At 42.8% G+C, this 25,881-nt stretch overlaps 2 protein-coding genes across 3 annotated transcripts in view; both read left to right on the top strand.

Moving 5' to 3' along the window:
• Positions 1-459: 459 nt before the first annotated feature.
• Positions 460-12,367, top strand: nid1a (nidogen 1a). Its single transcript, XM_085428607.1, has 20 exons — positions 460-727; positions 2,292-2,594; positions 2,672-2,898; positions 2,973-3,262; positions 3,480-3,620; positions 3,805-4,056; positions 4,336-4,536; positions 4,652-4,885; positions 5,080-5,217; positions 5,913-6,041; positions 6,423-6,560; positions 7,691-7,810; positions 8,263-8,484; positions 8,601-8,773; positions 9,254-9,380; positions 9,465-9,636; positions 9,810-9,967; positions 10,049-10,172; positions 10,897-11,009; positions 11,566-12,367. Exons 1-20 carry the CDS (start codon positions 524-526, stop codon positions 11,688-11,690), a joined length of 3,591 nt encoding a protein of 1,196 aa, XP_085284733.1. The 5' UTR covers positions 460-523; the 3' UTR covers positions 11,691-12,367.
• Positions 12,368-15,208: 2,841 nt separating this feature from the next.
• Positions 15,209-25,881, top strand: part of lyst (lysosomal trafficking regulator) — a 60,097-nt gene continuing 49,424 nt past the window's right edge. For both annotated transcript variants that reach the window (XM_085428605.1, XM_085428604.1), the window contains exons 1-2: positions 15,209-15,728; positions 25,076-25,167. In XM_085428605.1, coding sequence (XP_085284731.1) covers positions 15,648-15,728; positions 25,076-25,167 — 173 coding nt within the window. In that variant the 5' untranslated portion in view covers positions 15,209-15,647. The remainder of the gene's footprint in view (positions 15,729-25,075; positions 25,168-25,881) is intronic.

Here is a 25,881-nt window from a genome sequence, read left to right as displayed (position 1 = left end):
ATGATTAGTGTATGGTACAGTGCTTTGTGATATTGTCCTTTACATAATGTTTCAGTCAAACCGGGCATGGGGCTCTGTTGCCGGTTACTGGTCCATGCTCTGATGGCCTGCTGGCCTATGTCCAAACCTGCAAATACAGCTTCAGTGTTGTCCCTCCAGAGACAGTGGCCCTTCTATTAAAACCACTTATAATCTGCACATAGCTGTCTGTTTTCTACTGTATTGGCAACACTGCAATAATCCGTTTGAAGAATTTTAAATAAAGGATCTGCAAATGACCTTAGCTCTTCTCAGAGTTTAATTTGACTCAGTCAAAGTGCATGCCATTATAAAAAGAAAACAACAACAACAGCACCATACCATTTGTTTCAGGAACATTAATGAAAGCAAAGTTTGGGCTACCTCTCACTGAAACTCCTCTGTGAGTTAGTGACCGCCCACAACTCTTTCTACAACTACTGGGTTGGATGTATCACTCGCGCCTTTAACGCAGGACTGCTTAGCTCCCTCTGAAAGACGGACCATGGGTTGGAAGGAGAAAGGCTGGATTGCTTGTCTGAGTTTTCTCGGATTTGTGGTCTCGGTAAAGAGCATAAGTCGAGACGAGCTTTTTCCTTTTGGTCCGAGCGCAAGAGACCAGTTACTGGAGCCAGGGAATGATCAGACGTACCGACTGGATCTGAGCAAACCGGTGTTGTTTTATGATGGCACTTTCCTCAGCATCTTTGTAAGTTAATTCTTAACATTTTGATGATTATTATTATTAACATTAATGCACTTGCGTTGGCTTTACTGGTCATCAAACGTCCGTAGTTCTTGCGCAATTGCGCGTTAGCCAGAAATGGAGTGAATTTAAACAGTTCCTGGAAGTTGGACAACGGAGTTCCAGCAGCGTATGACTTTTTTCTTGTCTGTGGAGTATTTGTAAATACTGGATTTCTTATATGCAGATGCGACTGTATCATGTCGAAAGCATGTGCCCAGGCATTTCTTTGTTTCCCTCGAGGTTATCATTTTACTGCCGATACCAAATACCAAACCTTATTTTGCAATCCATCCTAAAAACACCCAGTGATGAGACAGAGAACTTTACAGAGTGGTCACTGGGAGGTTCGTTTCTGGAATAAATGCAGTAAATCATGTAAAACTGTATGATTTGCTAGAATATTAACTGTTGGCCTGTAGTGTTTTTAAAAGCCGCACCATTGTGTGGAACGGACAAACAGCCCTTTATTCCCGCAGTTCTGGTTTCAAAGAAAAGTGCTACATCTCTGTTTCAGTGCTGCATGAGTAAACTGTGCCATGACGCAATGATTACACTAACAGATGCATTCGTCAAAGCTTTGCTGATGTTTTATGCATAAAGATGTTTCTACCAAGCATTCAAGCTCTTAAAATGAAAGTTTCTTCTTTAGTAAAGCTTGCCATTCATTCCACAGTAGCCTGTCCAGTCTCAACCCAGTGGAGGCTGTCTCTGCACGATCTCCATTTAAGGAGATCGTGCAGAGACAATGATTAACGTGATTAACACATGAGTCTGAAGCTTAAATGAAACACATGAATGCAGCGTTCACCAATTAGTCTGCTGACTGCCTCCAGGTTAACCTTCCATTACCCACCACAAACATATTTCTGCGCTGCAGTCAAGATGCCCTCAAGAGTTTTGTTTTCATCTCTGAGACGGTCTGCCCTGAACTGTCTCTGCCCTGGGGTGGGGGGGATGATTCTTCTCACCCTTCATGAGTATGATCCATTTTTTACTGAGCACTTACATGTTAACCACTAACCTTAGAGCTCTCTATCTGCAGCACCTCTGTAAATAGGATCACTGATCATTTTCCCAGATCTACCCTCCATTTTGGCAGGAAGTTTCTGTAATGACATTTAGTGCGCAATCTTTAGGCTCTCTGGGGCTACTCATCGGGGGCAAGGACAGGAAACCTTTTGTTTTTTCCTTTGGTCAGGAAGTGAAGGAGCCCCCATGTCCAGTGTGTGTCTGGGCATGTTTTCTTCACACGAGCGCTTTTTTCTTTCTTTTTTACGAGCCTTGCATGTGTTCCCACTGCAAGTGTGTAAAGACTGCGTTAAATAGCATCTTGTTTGTTCATTAGCACAGTAGTGGGACATAGCTGCTGACTCAAATCATTACTGCAATGAAGATCAAAGTGGGTCAGATTGTATCCCCTGTGAAACAGTTCAAGTTGTGTCAAGAATAAAACTGTGTACAACATCGCAGGGATTTCATTTCAGTTTCTGTCTTCTGGATTAATGATTTTAGCTTTTCGTTTCAGATTAATACCAATGGGTTCGTCGCCACAAAAGAGCCAGAAAGCGAGCTGACGTATCTTGGCAAAATGCCCCCAAAATTTGGCATGATTGCAGCTCTGCAAGGAGACCTGCACACGAGCGATGGTGTGGGGAAAGTTTTCTTCCGAGAGGACTCCAGTCCTGATATTCTACGCCGCGCTGCTGAGCACATCAACAGGGCTTTCCCTGAAGATGACGAAATCAATCCCACCCATGCTGTGGTGGTCACCTGGGTTGATGTCACCACCCATGGACTTGAGAGCAGAGGAGACAGCGGCATCAAGAAGGTGAGTGTCAAATAGTTATTCAAGTAATCTAAAGTGGATGTGATCACTGACAGAGTCTATAATGTTTTGTTTCTCAGAGAAACACCTTCCAGCTGGTTATTGCATCTCTGGAGACCACGTCATACGCTATTGTCCTCTATCCAAGGGATGGGATAAAGTTTTCCTCCATGCTTGTGGGAGACACTAATGTAATCATGCATGCTGGTTTCAGTAAGGGTTTAGTCCGGGGTTTCTTCAGTTCCATCAAGGGACCATACTACCGCACCACCACTGATGACGAGCAGTCCGTTAGAGCTTTAGCAGAGTAAGTCAGACGGTAACAATGACGGTTCTTGAAGACATGTTTTCTGCCCAGAATCTAAACTTTTCCCCCCACAGGGAGACGAACTCTGGCCTGAGGGGTGTATGGGTGTACGAGATTGGGACTTCTCCCTTTTTTAGCAACGTGGCTCCAGGTGAGGTCCCTGAGCTGCCCACTGAGGCTCCACCACAAGAAGATGTTGACGCTTATGAGGAGTCCAGCGCTGCAAGGAGGCCGTTGTACCCTGACAGACCGGTGGTAGCCTACCCTCCTTATCTGCAGGAACAGACTGAAGTCCACCCAGTTCAGTTCCAACCACAGAACCCGGAGGTGGTGGAGGTGGATGATCCAATTATAAATGTAGATGGTGAGTTTATGATGTTTTAATCCAACGAGTGCTTTTTAGTGAGCCGTTCACCCACACTCGCTGATGGTAGCAAGCTTGTCTGCAGCTCTGCTTCCTGAGCCATGCTGTCTATCACAGTGTATTTTGAGAGTGAGAGCATGTCGTATATAAATGTTTATTGTACTTGTCTTATCAGCTGTTCCAGTCATGGTATTCTTACCGTTCCCCATGTTTTCAGTGTTCTCGTACAACCTTGGCAGCTGTGCAAACAACAGAAATAAATGCTCCAAGTTTGGTGAATGCAGGGACTATGCCAACGGATACTGCTGCCATTGCATCTCTGGCTTCTATGGCAACGGGATACAGTGTGTGGCAGAAGGTACACGCAGAAAAGCGTTTAAATATGACGTTTTTTATTAGCTAGTTGATGTGGAAACATTAGAAGAAATCTTAGCTGTTCTTGGATGAAATTCATTTTAAGGGAAGTGGGTTTGCACGTCTCGGTGAGTAACTTCAGTGGGGTGGCTGTGTTTTTGTTTTGTTTTCTTTGGGGGATTTTGCAGGAAAGCCACAGAGGGTGAACGGCAAAGTACACGGAAGAGTGTTTGTGGGCAGGTCTCCTTCTCCGGTGGAGTTCGCCAACATCGACCTCCATTCTTACATTGTTGCGAATGAGGGTCGAGCCTACGTCGCCATCAGTGACCTCCCGGAGACTGTTGGGCCCTCGCTGGAGCCCCTGGTGTCAATTAGCGGTGTGATTGGGTGGGCGTTTGCTCTGGAGCACCCAGGCTTCAAGAACGGCTTCAGCATCATCGGTGAGTGAGAACAACGCTGCAATGAAGATATCTCATGATGTGATATTCAGTAGCTTGCCTTGTAGTTTTTACAGGGTTTAAAAAAAAACTAGTGGGAAGCATAAATTTCTGTAAACAAGCTGTTTGCGCTGCTGCAAACACAGCTTGCATACAGCTGCAGTCTTCTGCACTGTCTCCCTGAATTCCACTCGCATTACCTCAGCTATAACAGAAGGCCACGAGACAAAGTTCATCCCGGGCCAGTATTAGAGTTAACATCCTCCTCTCTGGCCTCCACAGGGGGGGAGTTCACTCGGCAGGCTGAGGTGACCTTTATGCCAGGGAATGAAAAGCTGAACATCAGGCAAGAGTTTAAAGGCATCGATGAGCACGACCACCTGATTGTGAGCACCAACCTGGAGGGCCGGGTGGCCGAGGTGCCTCTTGGCTCCACCATAAAGCTCGACCCGTATTCTGAGATCTACCAGTACAACAACAACTGTGAGACATGACTTGAACAGAGAAACAATATTTCACCACCTTTTCTGATTTTGAGCGAGACATAAAAGAAGTGAAAAAAGGTGAGCGTTTCTAACGTGTCCATCTTGCCTTTCAGTGATCACCTCGTCGTCCACTCGGGACTACGTAGTGACTCTGCAGGATGGATCCAGGGAAACCAGGAGATATCAGTGGCGTGAGACAATCTCCTTCAACGGCTGCTATCATAGCGAGACTTTGAGAGACATGAAACCTACACAGATGCTAAGCGTGGACCACATTTTTGCCATTTACGATCCTGCACAACAACTCATCCGGTTCGCCCTGACCAGCAAGATCGGGGACATCAATGGTGAGAAGACGTATTCGTTTTCCTGCCTTTGGTTTGAGCTCACTTCCTTCCTCAGGAACAACGTCCTGACAGAGAGATTATTTTTGCCAGACAGGCTTTTTGTTGCTATTGTTAAATGGTAAAAATAGGTATGTTTTGCTTCAAAAACCCAAAACAAAACCTGTTTAGAAATAAAATTCACCTTTCCTTTTCAGGAGGGCAGCCGGAGCAGAACCCATGCTTAACCGGAAGACACGGATGTGACACGAATGCTGTTTGCAAAGTCGGAGAGGGAGCAACGTTCACTTGCCAATGTGCTGCTGGTTTCAGCGGCGATGGACGCGCATGTTATGGTAAGAACTGCATATTTAATCGTGTAACAAAGAGCAGTTAGAGTTTATTTTCTGCTTTTGGAAAAAATCTAACTGTTTCCATATCTTTCAAACTCATCATTAAAATCAACCCAGATTTTCTAAAGCCTTCCTTCCTGACTAGGGAACGGCACAATCATACAATTAGCAGGGGGAGTCCCATAGGATAAACAAAGCATTTCCGACTCAGAGACCAGGTTAACAGAGCTATTTCAACCTCTATACAACCGAATCTTTTGCATTAGAGACCAAACAGGAAGAGGAAGGAAGAATTTCAGACAGATGCTATCATAAAAGTATTATTATAAATCTAATCAGGCTCTTTTCTTTGATCCGAAAACATTTGATAATGAAAAACTTATCTGGCAAACCAGACTTCTCAAACTCTGACCCAGTCCAAGACTATTTAAATCAAGTCATTTTGTTTACACGACTCAACGTCACACGTAAAGTTTCCCAGGATTTTACATACATAAAAACAGGAAAAAGGCACTTGGACAGAGAGGCGATCTGTCCAGGATGTACCCCGCCTCTCATCCTATGACAGCTGGGATACGCTCCAGCCTCTTCTGTGACTCTGAATTAGATAAGCAAAAGACAGTAGACAGACGAAAAAAAAATGTTATCAGTTTAGCATCTCATCACTACTCTTTTCTTTCTTTTTCTTTTTTTATCAGACAACGATGAGTGCAGAGAGGATCCTCAACGCTGCGGCCCTAACGCTATCTGCAACAACCAGCCCGGGACCTTCCGCTGCGAGTGCGAAGAGGGGTATCAGTTCGGTAGTGACCAGAGAACCTGCATTAGTAAGTGGCTTTTGTGTGCTGTAAAGTGCTATTCCATATCAGGCAAACCCTACCTGGTTCTAAGGAGGTAGAGGTGCAAACATAACCTGTAATAAAATTCATTATTGTATGAAAAAGTCTGTGGTGATTATTAACACGTGTAGCAGCAGCAGCAAATTAGATTTGCTCAGCGCGGTGGCTGTAAAGTATTTTCTGGCATGCCCCAAAAGGATCCAACTTGAATTTCAGTTAAATAAATATTAAAGTATATTCATTCGTCTTAATTTCACGCCATATTTTTCACCCTGTTCCCCAACTTAAGCGGCTCTATCCAAAACCAGTCAACACATTATTTTTCTCACGCTGATAGCATTTCCCAGAACTTGTTCTGCTTCTCCTCAGAGGTTGATCGACCCGTGGACCACTGTGAGGCAGGCACCCATACCTGCTCACCCCATGCTCAGTGCAGCTACGCCGGAGGCTCGTCCTACGTCTGCACCTGCCTACAAGGGTTCACAGGAGACGGTAGAAGCTGCCAAGGTACTGCAGACAAACATAATGCTCTCAGAATTTTTTTCATTGTTTGTTTGTTTGTGGGTTTTCTTTTTTGCATAGTTCACCAACCTGCAATAAGCAGTGTTACGTGTTTTCTATTATTAAATGAGTTTTTAGGTAATTTTACTGACAAAAAAAGGCTTAAAGTTTGTTGGCTGCATGTAAGGATTTGCAGTTTTCCCTGTTCCTTCCATTTATGAAATAAAATTAAACAATTAAATTAAATAGTAGGAGCTTCTAAAGCAGGGGTGTGAAACATAAGGCCCAGGGGCCAGAATCGGCCCAGCAAAAACTCCACCCCGGAGTTTTAGAAACACAGTTTTAACTTTACTCACTATAACTTCACTTTATTTATATTTGTTTAAGTTTTACACCTTTTCCTATTGATAAAGATTCCCCCCACCCCGCTTTATACTACAGCAAAGTCATCTATAGATACACAATTACATGATGGAAATTTCCTGGGTTTTTTTTTTACTATCTACCACAGAAATTTATGGTTTTGTTTTTTTACAGTGAGTTCACAGAAAACGGCTTTGTTTTCTGAATGAAACTTTGAATTTTATAACTACAGGACAGTCTGGGCAATGATTTTACACATTTGTCATGTAATTTCACTGGTCCGGCGCACTTAAGATCAAAGCAGCTTTAAGTGTGACCGGTCAAAAACGAGGGACATGAAGAAAAATCTGCTGAAAGTAAGGACTACGTTCAGTGTGGCCAAAATCACTTGATTCACCAAATGCATCCTTAGGAATTATTTGAATTGTTACACCATCTGCTCGGGACTGTGGGCGGTCAGGTTGGTTGCATAATACACCAACAGAGACCGAAGAGTGAAACATTAAAAGCAGATGGGAATTTCATGTGTAGAGGTCCCGGGTCTGGGTGTAGGGTTTTTGGAGGGGTTTCTCTGGTCTGGGTCCTTCCATTCTTTCCACATTTTTGCTTGATTTTCTGCTATTTGAGGAAAGTTTAAGTCAAAGGTTCACCCAAGCTCTTCTGCATGGATCTCCACTCATAAAATGACACAGAAAATGTTCATATTTGATTTTTTTCTGCTCTCTCATCCTCCATCCATCCATCTCACCATCATCTCATCCATCTGCCTGAAGACATAGACGAGTGTCAGCAAAGCAGGTGTCACTCAGACGCCGTGTGTTACAACACAGAGGGATCCTTTACCTGCCAGTGCAGGCCAGGTTACAGCGGCGACGGTTTCCAGTGCCTTCCTGGTAGGTGAACTCTCTGAATTGCACTGCTTTAAACATTTGTTAGCTGGCTTGGCTGCACATTCATTCTGGGGGTTGAAAATAAAGCCTGTGTAGTTACATGTTTGTTATGGAGGTCCTTCACTGGAGTTCAGACAGCCGAGTAATAGTTTTTTGTTTGATGTTGTTTCGCAAAATGGGTCATTTTCATTCACAGCCTTGTAGCCGTTTAGGCCGGAGGGGGTGTTTGGAAAATGAATTCCTCGCCAGAGTATATTGGTGCCAGCTGGAATCTGTTTCTCATTCCCTTCTGGAAAGCGCGAGGAATTTGTCATGCCTTGTGAAGGATGTGAATTTTATGTGTAGCTGAAATTTAAATTAGAAGACTCCAAAAAGATAAAAGAAACAAGTTCGGGGAGTTTGTTGCAGGCTGTATTTGTTAATTTTCGAGTCTTTCTTTTCATATTTTTCTTCAGGGAGGCCAAAAACACGATGTGAGGTTCACAGAGAGAACGTCCTGGGTGTGTCTGGCCCACGGGGGCCGCAGCCTCCGATTGGCGCTTACATCCCCACGTGTGATAACAACGGTCAATATGAGCCCATGCAGTGCCATGGAAGCACGGGACATTGCTGGTGCGTGGACCAAAATGGACAGGAGATCTCGGGGACTCGCACCGGGCCTGGCAGCAGACCAATGTGTGAGTAAATCACAGAAAGAGGTGACAGTGTCACTCACAGTGGCATTAAACAAAAACTATGGAAGCACAAACACTTCGGGAGTTTTGATGAACTGATTTGTGTGCGTCTCAATTAGGTATCGACCACAATACTGGGCTGCCGCCCGTCGGACCCCGGCCACGGCCCGATGTGGACGCCCTGACCCCAGGAACACACCTGCTGTTTGCCCAGAGCGGCAGGATAGAGCACGTTCCTCTGGGGGGTTACGACATGAAAAAGAACGATGCCAAGCCCGTCCTCCACCTGCCCGTAAGTTCATCTTTAAGAGAGGAGTTATTTCATAAATTTTTATATGGCTTTTGCAGCAGTTTTATTCTTATTTTTAAGTTAAAGCCACAATTTCCTGTCAGGATTGTTTACTTAATTTAAATAATATATGAGAAAACAGTCACAAATAACTGCGCTCTGTTGTCCTAAAACTTTCTTCAGCTCTGGGATTTTTCCCATCTGCTTCTCGCATCCAAAGCTTGCACTTTACTGGGGGCACATGGTGACATTCAAGCTAATTGCTAACATCAGTCAGACAACTTTACAGTTGCAGTCTGCTTTTCTTGTTGCACTGATTTGAGCTGCTTGAGCTCCTCACTGTGTGACTCAGTTTGTTTGGATTTAAAGTCTCAACGATACCATCCAAAAAGCACATCTGCTCCACGTTCTGGACCGTTGTTGTGTGACGAAAACTGCACTTCAAAGGTTTGTTGTTTGCTCACACCCTCCTTGGCTCCACAGGAGAAGGTCATCATTGGTGTAGCCTACGACTGTGTGGAGAAAATGGTGTACTGGACAGAAATCACGTCTCCCTCCATCAGCAAGGCCAACATCGAGGGGGGAGAGCCCACTTCTGTCATTAGTTCAGGTAGTGTTTTCTTCACGCTACTGGTTCCCCTACATTTTGAAAGAGGAGGTTAAAAAAAACAGAAAAAATGCACTGTTTTAACAGGTTTGGAAAGCCCAGAAGGGATTGCGATCGACCACTTGGGTCGAACAATGTTCTGGACGGATTCCGCTAAGGATCACATCGAGGTGGCGTCTCTGGACGGGTCTAACCGACGTGTCCTCATAAACACCGACCTCGTCAACCCACGAGCCATCATCGCTGACCCTTCCAACGGGTGCGTTACGATTTAACAGCCTGTTTATTGAACATAGTTTGAGTTAAACAGCACTCTCGGTGAAAATCTGCGATGCTCATTTACTTAAAAGAGCAGGTAACATTCACAAACAGATTGATATTCAGTGTTGCTGAACATCACAGCAGACTCACTCTTCACCTGTCCTCCAACAGTAACCTATACTGGGCTGACTGGAACCGTAAAGCCCCCAAGATTGAGACATCTTACATGGATGGATCCAACAGACGGGTGCTGGTTAGAGACAATCTAGGCCTGCCAAACGGCTTGACTTACGACCCTCACAGCTCACAGCTTTGCTGGGCAGACGCAGGTAGATTTCAGACGGATGACTCATCTGTGAAACGGTGTCTGCTGTGTGCAAGCAGCACTAATTACAGTCTCTTGCCTGCAGGCACGCAAAAAATGGAGTGCATGGATCCAGGTCGGGGTAGTCGCAGTACGGTTTTGGAGAGGATCCAGTATCCTTTTGGAATGACAGCTTTCGGGAAAAACATCTATTACACCGACTGGCGAAGGTTTGATTTTTATTTTAAGAATGTTTTTTCAAACTCTGCCTTTTTAAATCATGAAAAAAAAAAAATAATAATAATATTTCTTGCAGCTGGAGTTTGTTTATAAATGAGACCCACTGGTGTTGTAGCACCGAAGACACAGGGTTTTTACTTTTACCTGTGATTCAATGTGTCAAGGCAGAGGAAAGAGAGGGAAGGTTAAAGGTCAAAAAGCTGCCCACACTCAACCCCCTTTACATTCTCTGTGGCAGGGCTCAGACGCTCCCACACTCGAAATTGTGGAGCTTCCTCCACATGTGTCCGGCTCTGTAAGTTATTTATTCCTGAGCGACTGCAGAAAAAAAAGGGGAGGGCTTTGTGTGTGTGTGTGCATGTGTGAGTATGTGTGTGTGTTAGTGTGCACATGAGGTGAGGAGGAGTCCTGAAAAGTGACAGCTGCTTGCAATTTCTCAGCCCCAGACGTCTGCGAGTGACCTCCACAGGGCCTCCCTGTGATCTCGCCAGGGCCGCAGAAAGGTTGAGAGGAGGTGGTGTGGGTGGTGCACACTTAAACAGTTTACCACAAACTATGTCATGTTGTGGCTAAGAAACCTACCCTCATCCCCCTCTTTGGCCTTACTCAGTCTCGACAGACTTTGTAGGAAACATAAGGAGGCCGGACGGATGATTGCGCAAGCTCAGATAGTCCTGGATTTCTGAACTCCTGTGCTGACTGTGTTTGCAACAGGGATGCTGTGATTGCAGTGGACCGCTATGCCAGCAGGGAGTCAGATGAGTTCCAGCCTCAGAAGCGGACCAGGTTATACGGGATCGCCACAGCCTATGCCCAGTGTCCTGCAGGTAGGAAGTTGTGATGGCACATTCCCCTTCAATTCCCCCTCTTCACATGCTCGAAGCGAATCTTTGCACGGTATCTAACCCTGATGTTCAGCTCCACTTTAAAGCCGCATGCAGAAACTGCTTGACCCTTGTATATTTGGGGGCTACCTTTGAGGCCAACCTTATTATGCGTTCCTTTTCCTTTTTGGGACCAGGCTGACCTAGTTGTGACCTCTGCAGGCTCTCTAAAGAATCCTTTAGAGCACTTTGCAAACAAAACAAACAAACAAACAAAAAAACACGAGTACAGTTCTTAATCTTTAAGCAACTGGGGGAATTCTTCCAGCTTGTATTTATTATCAAGCAAAGGAATGACTAATGGCACCAGGCAACAGCCTCTCTTATAGATAAGGCTAAAGCCAGGGAATGCAGAGTCAGGGGAAAGGGGCCTCCAACATCTGGAGATTGCTGCGTGCTTCCTTTGGATGTTTTTAGTGCATTAATAACAAGCAGTGAAAAGGCTATTTCCCACCGATGCCTGCTGTAAAATGTTTCCTTTGTCCCCTCCGTCTGTCAGGACAAAACTACTGTTCTGGAAACAACGGTGGCTGCTCCCACCTGTGTTTAGCAACACCAAACGGCCGTTCCTGCAAGTGTCCCGACAACGCGGCTCAAGTGGGCTGCGTCGAGAGAGAGTACTGAAAGGAGACATCCAGCGCTCCCGGAGTGGACAAGTTTTAAATCCGGAGCCCCTCAGCATGACTAAATTCGAACTGCTGCAGAACCAGAACCGCCTCTGAAAAGCAGAGGTGAACTTACTGTGCCTTTTTTTTTTCTACTGCTCACTGTTATTGTTACCTACATTTTTTGTGTGTGTGTGTTACATTTCCCATTTATAAAATCACAATGAACTGTAAGTAGAAGCACTACCATGGTGACCTTTTTCCTGAGTCCACAAAAACTGAGAATGAAGCTCGAAGGAATGCGTAATTCTAATGTGAACTTTATCAGAGCGGTAAATGACATCATCTCATGCACTACTGCACACTGAACCTGGGCTTTTTCTCATGGAAGTGTTATTGTGGAACAGGGTAGGGGGGGAAGCTGGTGGGATGAGTCTAGATGCTGAGCAGAAATGTGAGGGAATAAAAATTTTTCTGACACCGTGGGCTCCCGAGTTTGTTGCTTTACAGCGACACCTTGTGTTAGGTAAGTGAATTACAAATATTCATATCTGGTGCTGTTGCGGTAGGTGTCGCCATTGTATAACCTCAAAAAGGGGATGCCTTGTGATATACAGTACCTGCCATGGTTGAATAAATAACTTGTCTTGCAGATTTATATGTATGAAAATGTAATAAATGTTTATTCTTAAACAATTTCTGCGCGACTTTTATCGCAGATGACTTATACACAGGTGCCATTATACACCATTTCTTGCAACAGGCTTATTTTTAACAAGCTGTGTGTGTGTGTGTGTGTGTGTGTGTGTGTGTGTGTGTGTGTGTGTGTGTGTGTGTGTGTGTGTGTGTGTGTGTTTCTTGTCACATGACTTATTTTTTGCGTCTGCTTGGATGATGCTTCTTCTTTCTCAAAAAGGATCAAGAAAAGCTGCCACCCACGCAGTCTGTGTGCTGGAGGGGGGAGACACGTACGTCAGTGGTGCATTAAGGGGGCTTTTAATAAACCCGGAATATTTTTATCATAAAGACTTGAAACCTGATTGAAAACCTGCTTCGAGTCGCAGCAGTCGTTACTGTCTCTCTCCAGTGACTTGTCCCATTCACATCAACGCCTTAGGGGTATATCTTGATATGACTCTGAGACAAATCGTCATTTCGATCTCACAAAACAATGCTATGACCATAACTGGAAAACAAAATAAAATTCTGTCCTTTTCTATCCAAATTATCAGTGACTGTCATTGTCTAACAATAAAAAAGTCTGACCATTAGTCCTGTGCAAGACTGCAAAATTTGGTATTGATCAGACACAAAGTAAATATTGAGACAGTATTTTAAATATGCTGATACTTTTAATCTATAAAGACAGCTTAAGTTGGGGAGATCATTGTGTCAGGATTTATTAGAGAAATCATCATCACTTTGCAAATTCTGAATACATTTTAATGATCATGGAATCACTGTGGTCTTTTACTTTCCACAATACTTTAACACAACAAACACACCTTTCAGCTTTTCATATATTTTGAATCTGAGGCTGTGTGTGTGTGTGTGTGTGTGTGTGTGTGTGTGTGTGTGTGTGTGTGTGTGTGTGTGTGTGTGTGTGTGTGTGTGTGTGTGTGTGTTATTTACTATAAATTAAAAAAGACCTGACGATCAAAAAGGTTCAGATATTTTTCAAAGTGCATGTTTGATAGAAAAAAAAGTATCGATTCTATCGTGCTACTATTGATCTGATACCAATACCAGCGTTGGAATCGATACTATTGGTTCAGTCCGCCAACCTCTACTGGCCATCTGTCAAGCCACGGGTAAGGAACAGCAGGGGAGATTGTGACCAGAACCAAGTAGCTAATTCTGTTTTTCATAACTGTGACAGATGTGCTTGTCTTGCTTCACTGATTACCAGCTGTCCATTAAAATGTATGAATAAGGGGGGGGAATTCAGTGTCCTGAAGCCCACAGTAATGTCACCATAAAATAAATAAAAGCAGCAAATCCTTGTTCTTTTTTTTCACTAAACACATCAATCATTCGTCATTACGCAAAAATTACCTCAGTCGATTCGTTTAACTTTATAAGTAGTTCAACTACATTTTCATACTCGTAATAACCCTAATCTGCAAGAAAGATAACCTAACGCCGGGATTTTTAGACAATTGTCTCGAGTGTGGCGGCTTCTCACTTTGATATGCACAAACAAGCAAATTACACTTTAGGGGAAAAAATGAATTAGCTTGCCAGTCTGTTCTGCCATCTACAGAGCTTCCCCAAACGCACCACCATTCCCTGGGCTAAAAGCTTTGATTGATTGGAAAATGATTTGCGTGTTATCCAATTGGGAGCAGAACAGCAGTCAGTGGGCACTCCACAGACCGTTAGCGCTTAATAACAAAATGGTCATTTGCACCCTCAGACAAGTCTTTGAGGAAAAAAGCTGATCAGCGCATAGAAAACTTAAGCTAACTATTTGGCTTTCAAGGGCTAAACATGCATTATGCATTACGCACAGCCATATTAAGTCTTAGATCATATTAATAGTTTCCAAGGAAATAAATCGCGAAATTAGTGTACCTGTTTGGGTGTTATTACAAAACATTTGCCATGACTTCTCTTTGGATTCTAGGAGGTTCTTCGCAGCCAACTAAATGGGCTGTATTGTAGAGGGAGTTGTCTTGCAGTCAGAGCTGAGGGCTTAACGACCCAATATCTTTAGTGCTGGATGGATGCTAGCTTTAGCTGGGTTAATTTGGGGGAAAACGAAGGTATGTCATAAAATTAATTCTTCTTATTACAGGTAAATATCATACATGTAAGAGATACGTGGCTATACCCATAGCACCTGCTTGTTTTGGATGTTCTTGAAGATGTGTTGGTCGCTCTGTGATACAGTTTTGACAGCTGCCGTACACAGGACGGTGCGATGCAACAATCAGCAGAGCCGCTAACGTCACGGCTGCTGGCTAAAGAGCCAAGAACTCCGGAATAGCTACTTTATTCGTTAAAAAACGCTCATAAAGTCAGTCGGTAATGCGTATCTCCGGAGAATATGGCATTTATTTGGACATTTTTTTAAAGTTACCGAAGCTGCTGGGTTGTTTCTTTTTCGGTCAAGCTAGCCACAACTATAAACACGCTAACGGAGATGAACTTTCAAAATATATCTAACTCGTTCGTGCGATGTAAAGTATGTATTTTAAGTAAAGCCCAGTTCCGAGGAGGGGAATAGCCACATTACAGAGTTACCACTTGCAATTTATATATTTATTTTATCTCAGTATGAAACCTAGATGTCTCTGCATTTGAATATTTCCATAACACACTTGAAACGAAATTTTAAATATAAACATACAAATTACATTTGAGTGTAATTTAACCGTTTAATACTGATTGAATACAGCAAGCATCCAAATTGGATATTTTATTTTCAGTTTATTTGCGATTCGGATTATCGATGTTCTTTTACTGCAATATAAATGTGGGTGCATTTATTTTGAAAACACAATTTGTCGCCGGAAATGGGATGTGTGTCGCTGCCTAAAGACTTCACGCAGTTCTGTCAGATACCTAGCTAGCTAGCTGTCTGTATGGCTAGTGTCCGTTTTGTTTTGGTAATGCCCTAGCGTGTCAAACTCGCTTGGGCGAAGTTTATGGTTCAAGTGCGGGTTTTTTTGTTGTTGTTTTTAACTGTTAGTGTATCTGCGTTTGTTGACAAAAGTGAATGCGGCATTGCCAGCTAATTCTGCTTTGCTAACCCATCAGACTTTGTATTTTTCAGCAGAAGCCCAGTTTAAAAGTGGCAGAGCGATGCAGTGAATATGCTATGAAAGACTCCGAAGAAGATTTGGGGCTTCGTTCGGGTTATCCCGGGGCACTTCCAGCCACCTGGAGGATTGAGAAAGAACCCCAGAGGAGACCTTTCTGATTCCTAACTTCTTCAACCAGACTTGGTGTTGTATCTGGAAGTGTGGACGATATGGCCAGTCCACAGGAGACAGATCTGTGCTATGCGTGGGAAAAGTATATGGACTGTAGACTGCAAGGAGCCGATCTCCAGGTATGGCGCTTCTGGCAGGAGTGTAACGTCAGAGATCATTCTTTGGGTGGTGGTGCTGCTTACTTTTTACAGGAGCAGGTCCTTAAAAAAGATGATGTCATTGTACTTGGGAAAAGGTCTGAAGACAGCCATGTATCTTGTTTATTCTGATAGAGACAAATTATTTGTTTTCAATCACGATACAGTTGCAAAACCGGTTCTCTCCAGGATTTCATTCAAAGGGCTGAGTTGATACGAAGTTAGTGTGCTTTCTACGCTTGAATAGCAAGAGTTTGTTCTGTGACAGGTGCTATATGAACGCTTTTAACCTAGATAAACTCATGAATAAGGTAATCTTATCCAGAAATACTTTGCTTCTCATTTTTGCCCTCGCTGTGCCGAGGTCAGTGTTCACTAACACGTTTAGGCAAAATGCTCCAGTATGAATTTTGTGCAGAATTATACATGTGCATATGAAAAGTGGGTAAGGGGAAGAGTCACTGACTATCAAAGAAAATGACTTCCGATGTGTTTTTGCATATACCTTAAACCCTCTGGTTTACCTTGGCGGTCCCCAGATATCACTTAAGTGGCCAGAAATCTGGCTGGTGCACACCAGAGGCCTGCGTAGGCCCAGCATTAAGTCACTGCACAGAGGTGGAGGCAGGTGTAAACCACAGATTATTCACTGTTGGCGCTGCATAAAGGTGCTTTGCTTTCTATCTCATTGTATCCTGTGCATATGTGGTAGCGGTTCTGAAAACTGTCAGATCTCTGCAGCTCTTTCATCCCCCTCTTTCTGTCAGGGAATGAACGGCATCCAGATCACGAGACTTGGATTAGGTTCAGACTGCGGATCTAAGAGTACACACTCGCGCGCACACAGAGGCACACTCACTCATAATGTACCCCATTACTTTTGATTAATCATGTGTGATTTGTCCTTTTAAAGACAGACCTACTATCATTTTTAAAGCTAATTAGTGTTTAGAAAGCCTTGAGGGTTTATTCTCTCTTGGAAATAATGACTTCCTTCCTCCATAGTCATCATGTCTTTGCTGGTGTAGAATGCTTCATTGCTTTGTTAATCACATTAGTCTGCATTAGGATATCAGCAGGAGGAATGGTGCTGGCTTTTTCTCAGTTGTTGCAACACTTGGAGTGTGCCAGGCAGGCTCAGCCTTTCTATTACTGGTAACTTTTGTCACTTGTGACGAATCTCATGGGACAACTGTGTGCGCTCCTCCACCTGTCAGCTTCCCAGTGATCAAAGTGCCATGCAAGTCTGTGTGTAGAGAGATGGTTAGGTGAGCACAGCTGTCCTGTCCTGTGTTATGATCCTGTAGCTTGTCCTCCTGATTGAGCCTGCAGCACACAGATGCAGCTCATTCCGCCAACCCCGTCAGTGCAAGAGCGTCTACTTTCCATCCTTTTCACCCAAAGTGACATCTTCTGTTCATGGCAGTCAGTCTACAGGTAAACACAACAAAGCGATCATGGGAAATGTCCAACCGTTGACAGAAGCAAGCCTCTGTTGTGCTGCTCTGCATCCATTTCTGTGATCACACCTTCTAGAGAAGAGGGGAGGGAAAACACAGCTTCTCCTGCTGCAATCAATAAGAGAGCACAAAAAAAGGTGTGAAATATACCGGTGTTGCAGCAGCTCCTCACTTTTATCATCTTTTATTCATGCCTCTCTCTGCTTTTCTTCTTAAGGTGTTTCAGGACTAATTTCACACCCTGTATTTCCATCATTTGTTCACAGCGCAATCACCGTGGTCATTAACATAAGTGCTGGGTGGGCTAACCCTGACCGATGTGTTCCTCTTTCTGTTTCCTCTTGTGGCTCGATCGTCACTCTCTTCTGAGAAAGCAGAGTTTGTTTATGCTCCACGTAATCACAGATTTTTATGAAGCTGCAAAGACAAAAGACATACAATTTCTCTATGATTTATATTATTTATTTATTTATTTATTTAAAATGCCACAAGGACGACCTTAGATGTGGCCACTGAAATTTGCATACTTATCACTGGTAACTTGAGCGTTCTTAATGTGGGTGTTAGCTTTTAGTGTCTCAGAGTTATGCACTCAACAAATATCTTGCTTCTTTGTAGGATTTAGCCTCACAGTGGGACTGTGACCTGTCCAGGGTGCACCCCATCTCAAACCCTATGACAGCTGAGATAGGCAGTTACTAAAAAAAAATCAAAACTGGTTAGAGTAGAACGTTTGGATTGATACTGCTGCCTCTTTTTGCCCCTTGTCACTTAGTTTCTCCTAGTTTGCACATTATATTACCATTTAGATGACAGCAATATGGCATAACCACAGCCACTTCTTGTGCTGAATTGGTGGTATTTACCAAGGGTGTGCGCATGTATCATAGCTTCAGTATAACAGGATTACTGACATTAAGCTTTTCTATGCATTCATTCTAATGGAGCCAAAGCTACTGAATTAGTGTGATCTGCTACAAAGAGGATATTTCGAAGGATCCGAAAGGATACTTTTCATTCAGTCCAGTCTCTCTGAATCTTGATGAGCAGAGTCCATTTAGCAGAATGGCTGCCTGGCGAGGAGCCAGGCAAGAAAACAGGTTGCCTGTTGATAGTTAAGTTTCATTATGAGCTAACAGGATGTTTCAAAACACCAAAGTGAGGTGTTTGTAGCACTTCTCTTTTTCTTGCTTTTTGGCACAAAGGGGGTTCAGCTAAGTGATCTCTTTGCTTGCTCTGTATGACTCCTGAACTACTTAAAATTCCATTAACTGAACCAGTTGGTCTTGAATTCATGTAAGGTCCGCTTGGCTTTAGCTTTTTTGCATAAATGTGGATAACCAGTCTTTTCCTGCACGGTGGATGAACACATCTTGTGAGTTATGGTTTTGGCAGTTTACAAATTATGGGCTGTAGTGTTAATTACACTGTCTGTGAGGTGTCAATTAATATGTGACAGCAGATACTTTTGTTTAAAGCTGATAAAATGGTATGTTTGTTTTGTTTTAATTGTTTTTATTAATTATTTGTTTTAAATAAGGACAGCCACACATTCCACCCACATCACTTGTTATTACTTCTCCGAGTTCTGTTCTGTGCATCTCATTCATGCTGTGGTAAAGCACCTTGTCTAAAGAAGATTAAACTTGTCGAGCAAAGCATGAGGCAAAAATGTGGTGAATACTAAAAGGAGAGTAAAGATGGCAGTGCTGCTTTACTTTCATCCCCAGCGTTTGTTATTTGGCTTGTCAGGACTGAACAGTGAGGGGAAAAAACTGTGCCATCCTCGTATTTTTAGAATATTTTGGTTAAAGGCTGTGCTGTCAATGTTATTTCTGTGATTGTATTAACTGAGACCTTATGCTGTGCTGTTTGTCTTGCAAACGATTGAACTCATAGCAGTACAGGAAATGTAATTGTAGCAGTAAAAATGGAAAAATAATGAATTAGATTTATATAGCGCTTTTCAAGGCACCCAAAGCGCTTTACAATACCACTATTCATTCACTCTCACAATCATGCACTGGTGGAGGCAGCTACAGTTGTAGCCACAGCTGCCCTGGGGCAGACTGACAGAAGCGAGGCTGCCATATCGCGCCATCGGCCCCTCTGGCCAACACCAGTAGGCAGTAGGGTAAAGTGTCTTGCCCAAGGACACAACGACCAGGACAGAGAGCCCGGGGATCGAACCGGCGACCTTCCGGTTACAGATGCGATTCCCAACCCCCTGAGCCACGGTTGCCCAATTATAGTGTTTTCTTTTCATTTTAGGGTGAAGTACACTAAATGGTCTATAAGGCATATATCTGCAATGCTATATTTAGTTTAACCCTAAGTTATTCACTAAAGAATATTTGGTGGTAATTTTTGAACTGTGTGTATCTATTTGTGCAATGTAAGTTCTTATCGGTGTATCTCATTCATCTTCATAGTAGTCAGAAACGAATGTTCAGTTCTTTCTTACCATAATTTAGATTAGTGATTTTGAAATTTATGTGAGTAACTGAAAAATGACAACCACTAAGTTTATGCTGGAGAGTTCTCGATCTTTATGCTTTCAGTGTTAGTAATTCCTAACCTCGGGTGGTGGGGGAGCTTCTCGGAGGTTGTCCTGTCATACCTAATGTGTCAGAATCACGTGGACCAATAAGATGTAATGCATTTAGAGACCACTTCAAGGTCTTTTCTTTTTTCTTGTTTTAGACTTATCCCACAAATAAATCAGATCACTGAGGTCCAGTGAATTAATTTATTAGGCAGAGGTGGACTTCAGTCAAGATGTAGACGCATCTTCAGCGTCACTGATGGAAGTAGGACACTCCAGAGCTTTTTTGCAAGCCCATCAAAACAGACCGGTAACAGTAATATTACATTTAGAGAAACGCCTAAAAACTTGATTTTACTTTTTCATAGGCCCTTTATTTGTTATGCCTTGTTAATACTGAATTGGATGTCTTTTTACCTTCAGAACTACCTTTATTTTTTGTGTAACTTGCTGAGATTTAAGTCCATATCAACGTGGTGGCATCACGTAGCTGCTGTAGGTTTGCACATGCATGATGCAAATCTCCCGTTCCACTATGGAGGCCATTTGACTTCAAAGAACCTATTGTGAAGAAACCAGTTTTAGGTGATTTGAGCTTTGTGACATGGCACATTATCCTTCTGGAAACAGCCATCAGAAGATGGGTAAACTGTGGTGAAAAAGATCAGCAGCAACACTGCGGTGTTTAAAAGATGGCTAGTTGACACTAATGGACTGACCACATGTAGCTGTCGATACAAGACAGGATGGATTTGTGCTCTGTTTATGCCAAATTTTAACACTACCATGCAAAAGCAGAAATCGACACTCATCAGCTGGGACACTGTTTTTCAAATTTTGATGAGTCTGTGGGATTTTATAACCTCAGTTTCCCATTCTTAGCTGACAGGAATGGCAGTGTGGTCTTCTGCTGTTTTAGCCCGTCTGCAGCTAGATTTGATGTGCTGTGCATTAAGAGATGCTCTTCTGCATACTTCAGTTGTAAGGAATGGTTATTTGAGTAGCTGTTGCCTTTCTGTCAGCTCAAAGCAGTCTGGGAGTTTTCCTCTGACTTCGGGAATCAACGAGGCATTTTTTGCAAAGAGAATTCCTGCTCACTGGATATTTTCTGTTTTTGTGGTTGTGTGGTAAAATCTCGGTAGCTCAGCAGTTTCTGAAATATTTAAATGGGCATGTCTAGCACAGACACTCATGTTGTGATCAAAGTAACTGAAATCTCCTTTCTTCCCCATTCTGATGCCCAGTTTAATCTCCAGCAGCTCATCTTCACCACGTCTGCATGCCTGAATTCACTGAGCTGATGACGTGATTGGAGGATTTACTTTAATGAGCAGTTGAACAAGTTTATCTAACAAAATGCTTTTTCCAGTGCACCATTTCTGTCCTTCAGTGCTGAATAAACAATAGAAGTTTTAGGATTACTCATTTCTAACATCTGTCAACACAGTAGATAAATCATTTGATCCTCAGTGATTTGCCGATACTTCACTGTTTAGTGATTCACCACTGAATTTTAATTCAAGTGCTACAGATCATGCCGGATCTGATCGTGCTGTCTTGTGATCATCACACTTTGACAGGCTGCTGTTGGCATTGTTTATCATCGCAATTTTAGTGAAGTTGCTTTGTTGGGCTTGCTGACTGACCATACACTTGTTTCACATCTGCTTTCATTGTTCTGCCCTTTAGCTTCAGCCTGACTCCTGCTCGCTCTGGTCTCCGGGGCTGTTCCAAACCACTGGCTGAATGGATGAATTATTCATCTCTCTGGTTTGGGGTTGAGTCAGATCCCAGCCATTGCTATGCCTCAGCTTTTTCCACCCGGTGGCTTGTTATTAAGTCAGATTCCTCCTCAAAAAACACAGTGTCTCAGGCCACAGGGGAAGAGAAAGGCCAGAGCAGGTTGCTTGGTTTGTAATTTTGACTTAACACCAGCTTGCGTGCTATTTCCCTGTCATGAAAACAATGAAGCAGACAGTAACAGATTTTCATTTCCTGCACAGTGGCTATGCTCAAACAAAGGTCACTGTTTGTGACAGCGAAGATCTGAGAGTAGCAAAAACACCAACATGCTACCTTTTTTTTAAATTGTGGCTACCTGATATTTTGCCTGTGTCTTATTGGACGGGGTTGGGGGAGCATTTTATTATGTTATTTATGATCTTGTGTGAAAGGATTCTGCTCTCTGACTCATAGCGGAAATGTGTAACGTTAGGGGCTTCTCATGATGCTCATCACCCAAATGTCAAATTAAATCAGCTGAGATCTCAAACTAAAAAAAACAAACAAGATTGCATAACTAACGCTACACGTCCTCTCTCATGAGGACAGGATCACATCGCTTTCCGCGCCTCTGCCAAGTTGTAGACTGCCCAATTATCCAAGCAGAGCTTGAGAGGAAAAGTCTGTACAAGCATGGGTGACTCACCCATCACACTCCCATGACTAGGTCTCCCATGATCACCAATTGGATAAAGACACAAGTCACAGCAACTGTATCAAAGCAATTATGGAAAGTCAGAGTCTCAGCTGGAATCATGTATACCTCCCATGTAGTAGAGAAGGGAAGTCTGATTTGAATCTGTTATTTTTACTTAAATGTGTGTTACTTTAAGCAAATTAATCTTACACGTGTGCAGTGGCAGTCCACGAGAGAAGATGAAAGGAAAGGTCGACATAACCAAAGTTACCTGTGGTTAAATTATGTTAATGTATTCTACTGTCGCAAGCTATAAAACAGAAAGTAACACCTTAAATAAGCGATAGTAATGGAAATCTGTAGCGGCAAGTGTCAACCGACCTGGATAGCCTGCCCACGTCTACATGACAAATGAGCGAATAAAGAAGTCGGTGCAGAGGAAAGGTCAGAACTTTCCTTTTGTTTACAGAGATGTGTTCAGTGAGCTTTGTGAACTGCTGATTTCCCTTCTAAGCTGCATTAATCGCTATTGGCAGTCTCTCCATTATCAAATCACGCTGGCTGCTTGGTGCTGAGTGCATTGTAATATTGGATTAGAGCCTCGGAGGAAAAAACAAACCTTTGCTGGGAGATGTTATCTCGAACCATTCAGTTTCCCTTTCCCATATGAGGAATACAACCAGAACACAGGTACACAAGATAACACGAGGACAAACACAGTCATTTTAGATCCTCATTTCGGAAGATTAATTTAATAGACGGCGTGCACAGCTCCAGCATTGCTTCAGGGCTTATTTATCAAACTAATAACAGTTTTTGCGAGCTTGAAGCTTTGATCTCCTGCCAGTCACCTCCTCTGTTTATCTTTGCTCTCATCTGTTGCTGCATTTATTTCTTTCACCTTTACGCTCTTGTCCACTCTCATGTTTTTTCCCCCCCTTGTCCTTTCCTGTCTCTCTCATGCTCCATGCATTTCTTTTTCTTCCCTTTCCCGTCTGCTCTGTATGATGTTGTCCAGCCCCCTGATGTGCAGTGACCCCTCCCCCATCCACCCATCACATCAGTGCTTAGGTGGGTTGTTGCCTCAGGTGTTGAAGTATCACCCTCCCTGACCCTCCCTGACCCTGGTGAGTGTGGTCAACTTTGCACCTTCATCATCTGGTACCTCACAGTGTAAGACACCTGCCTTAAATGTCTACATGCTTTTGACCATATGACACACATGTAAAATCTGTTTCATACCATACATAAGCTAACAGAGTAAATAACCTCCTTTTGACAGTTATGACACAGGAAGGAAGTTGACTTCTCGCCTAAATGTAGGGTAGCAGAGCAGTGATGCCAGAAAATAGCCTCAGTCCTTATGCTAAACGTGATGCTTGGCGTCAAAGGCTGAGGTGTAATAGAACTTCAGCACCTGAATAACCGATGTGAAACTTTTCCCCCGTTGTGTTTCAATCATAGCGTGTGAGAAAATCACACTTTCACTCTAACTGTCGCCAAGTTTACTTGTTAAAGTGATGCTTTACATCACTTGGCTTTATTGTTTTGTCATGTCGTACTGTAAGTTGTGTAATGATAAAAGACTGTTTTGCAATGAATCTGTTCAAGGTGCTTGACATAATCTTTTATCCAAAGATAAAGATCTTTTCAAACTATCGTTGTTTTGATGGGGTTGGGGGATTTAAGGGCTAATACTGGGCTCGTGACAAAAATGAAGACAAATCAAAAACAAGTGTGCTTATTTTCTGCTTTTTCTTTCCAAAATGCGCGGTTTTTCCTTCAGGTCTATGTTGATATATTCCATGCATGTGATTTATCTTTTATTTGAAGGATTTAAATGCATCTTTATATTATTTTTAATGGACCAGCTGTGGGGATTGTCATTTAATAACCATACCTTCCAAAAAGCAGTGTAGGGATCACCCTAAGCTTGTAGATCTTGTTGTGTAATGTAGTATGTGGTGTCTGTTCTTTGGCTTTGTGACGCAGACACTCGGGGCAGCCGCATCAGTCAGGGATCAGTGTTGCCTGAATGAATCCAGTCAGCGGTATCAGATTAGCGGAGGCGTAAAGCTAGCTCCTGTGTAGCATAGGAGACAGCAGTATGCTGGCTTAGTGGTTCACCCGTCTGTTGGCAAGGTATTAACACACTATCCTAGAAAAGTAATGCAGTTAAAAGTGGTCAGATGGCATGTCTTACCGGTAAGAAAGTTCCTGTTGCCTTCCAGCTCTAATGACAGATTTGTGCTTGGCGGTCAGGCTCTGACCGCTGCACTGTGACAAAACAGATTCATCATTATATGGTCTTTGTTTCCCTACACTGATAGATGCCTCAGTACTATTAAGCTTACTACTTTTATTGCTAATATTGTTAATTGTGAACTTTCATAGTGCTCTCCAGTAGGGCAGACCTTTTGTTCAAAGTGTTAATTTTTCACTTTGCTAATAAGTTTATGGAGTTGGGGCAAAGATTATATTAGAAAGATGCTAAAAGAAAATGTGGTTATTTTCATCAAAATGGCATCAGAAATATTATAACTACAGGACTTGTAATTTTGGTAACTTATTTTTCTCTTTGAATGTGTTTTAAATCGGTGCTTTTATAGTAGGAGGTTAGAGAGGAGAGAGAAAATATACTGGCTCCCAGCACTTTATCTGACCTGAAAAATCTATATTGGAGCAATACGCTCACATAATGACATTGGAGGCTTTTACATCACTATTGAATGGACTCTGCTACCATTTCGAATGATTGTAAAACCTAAAAATGTTACAGTAGCTGTCACTTTAAAAGAAAATGCTTTCAGGTCCTCTTTGTTTTAGCACATGTACATAATAACCTGGGTTTAATTTATGTTGCTACTCTTGTGTCTCATTTGTGTGTCTCTGTGTGTGTTATCAGGTCAGCCTTCAGAGTCTGGAGAATTTCCTTTGTCTCTTCCACTACGTGCAGCACCACTGCAAGCACAGCAGCAAAGATGCACTGAAATTCTGGTAAGGTCTCATCACTCTGTCAGTGTCTTAACACCTCATTATAAGACATTTGTGTCACTTTGCCGGGATAAAGCCTATGTATGAAATGAGCTTTGGAAAATCTGGTGCAACAGTGGAATCATAAAGACATATTTATTAGCATTATTGTAGGCTAATAATACAATCACTATAGTTGTGTCTCAAACTATGTTGTCAAAATCAAACAATCAAATTTAAGAGAATAAACAAGGCCACATGCAACTTAATGTATATATTCAATTCAGTTCAGTTTTATTAATATAGCGCCCAATCACAACAGCGGTCACCACAAGGCGCTTTATATTTTAACATAAAGGCCCTACAATAATACAATGGAACCAGTGTGTCGTAGATTGGATGCAGTGCAAACATGCAGGAAGTGCAGTTATTTTAGTCCTCTTTTTCTCTGTTTTGGCAAAAGAACGGCAGAAATGACACATTTATATCCTTTTATGTCCTGCCTCTATAGTAGAGGTTTGAGGAATTATGTAATCATGGTGCATTGGCGTTTGGAGTACCCTACTGCATAGATTTACATACTGATGAGGAAAATTGTGGGACTTTAGGAACCTCGAGTACCTCTTGTTTGTATTCTGTTGAGTGTGGGTAAGTCGGTCTCACACACACACACACACACACACACACACACACACACACACACACACACACACACACACACACACACACACACACACA

The sequence above is a fragment of the Rhamphochromis longiceps genome, linkage group LG13 (assembly GCF_057381845.1).
Source record: "Rhamphochromis longiceps isolate RC_006_pf linkage group LG13, R_longiceps_female_GT1.1, whole genome shotgun sequence".
NCBI lineage: Eukaryota > Metazoa > Chordata > Actinopteri > Cichliformes > Cichlidae > Rhamphochromis > Rhamphochromis longiceps.
Note: the sequence above shows the minus strand (reverse complement) of the source record. Positions and strands in the feature narration are given on the sequence as shown.

What these genes read in the sequence shown, in the direction of transcription:
- nid1a (XM_085428607.1), top strand. Translation starts at nt 524, where the DNA reads ATGGGTTGGAAGGAGAAAGGCTGGATTGCTTGTCTGAGTTTTCTCGGA. An exon ending in TCCGTTAGAGCTTTAGCAGA is followed by an intron (nt 2,899 to 2,972) that starts GTAAGTCAGACG and finishes TTCCCCCCACAG; the next exon opens with GGAGACGAACTCTGGCCTGA. An exon ending in CGGTTTCCAGTGCCTTCCTG is followed by an intron (nt 7,811 to 8,262) that starts GTAGGTGAACTC and finishes ATTTTTCTTCAG; the next exon opens with GGAGGCCAAAAACACGATGT.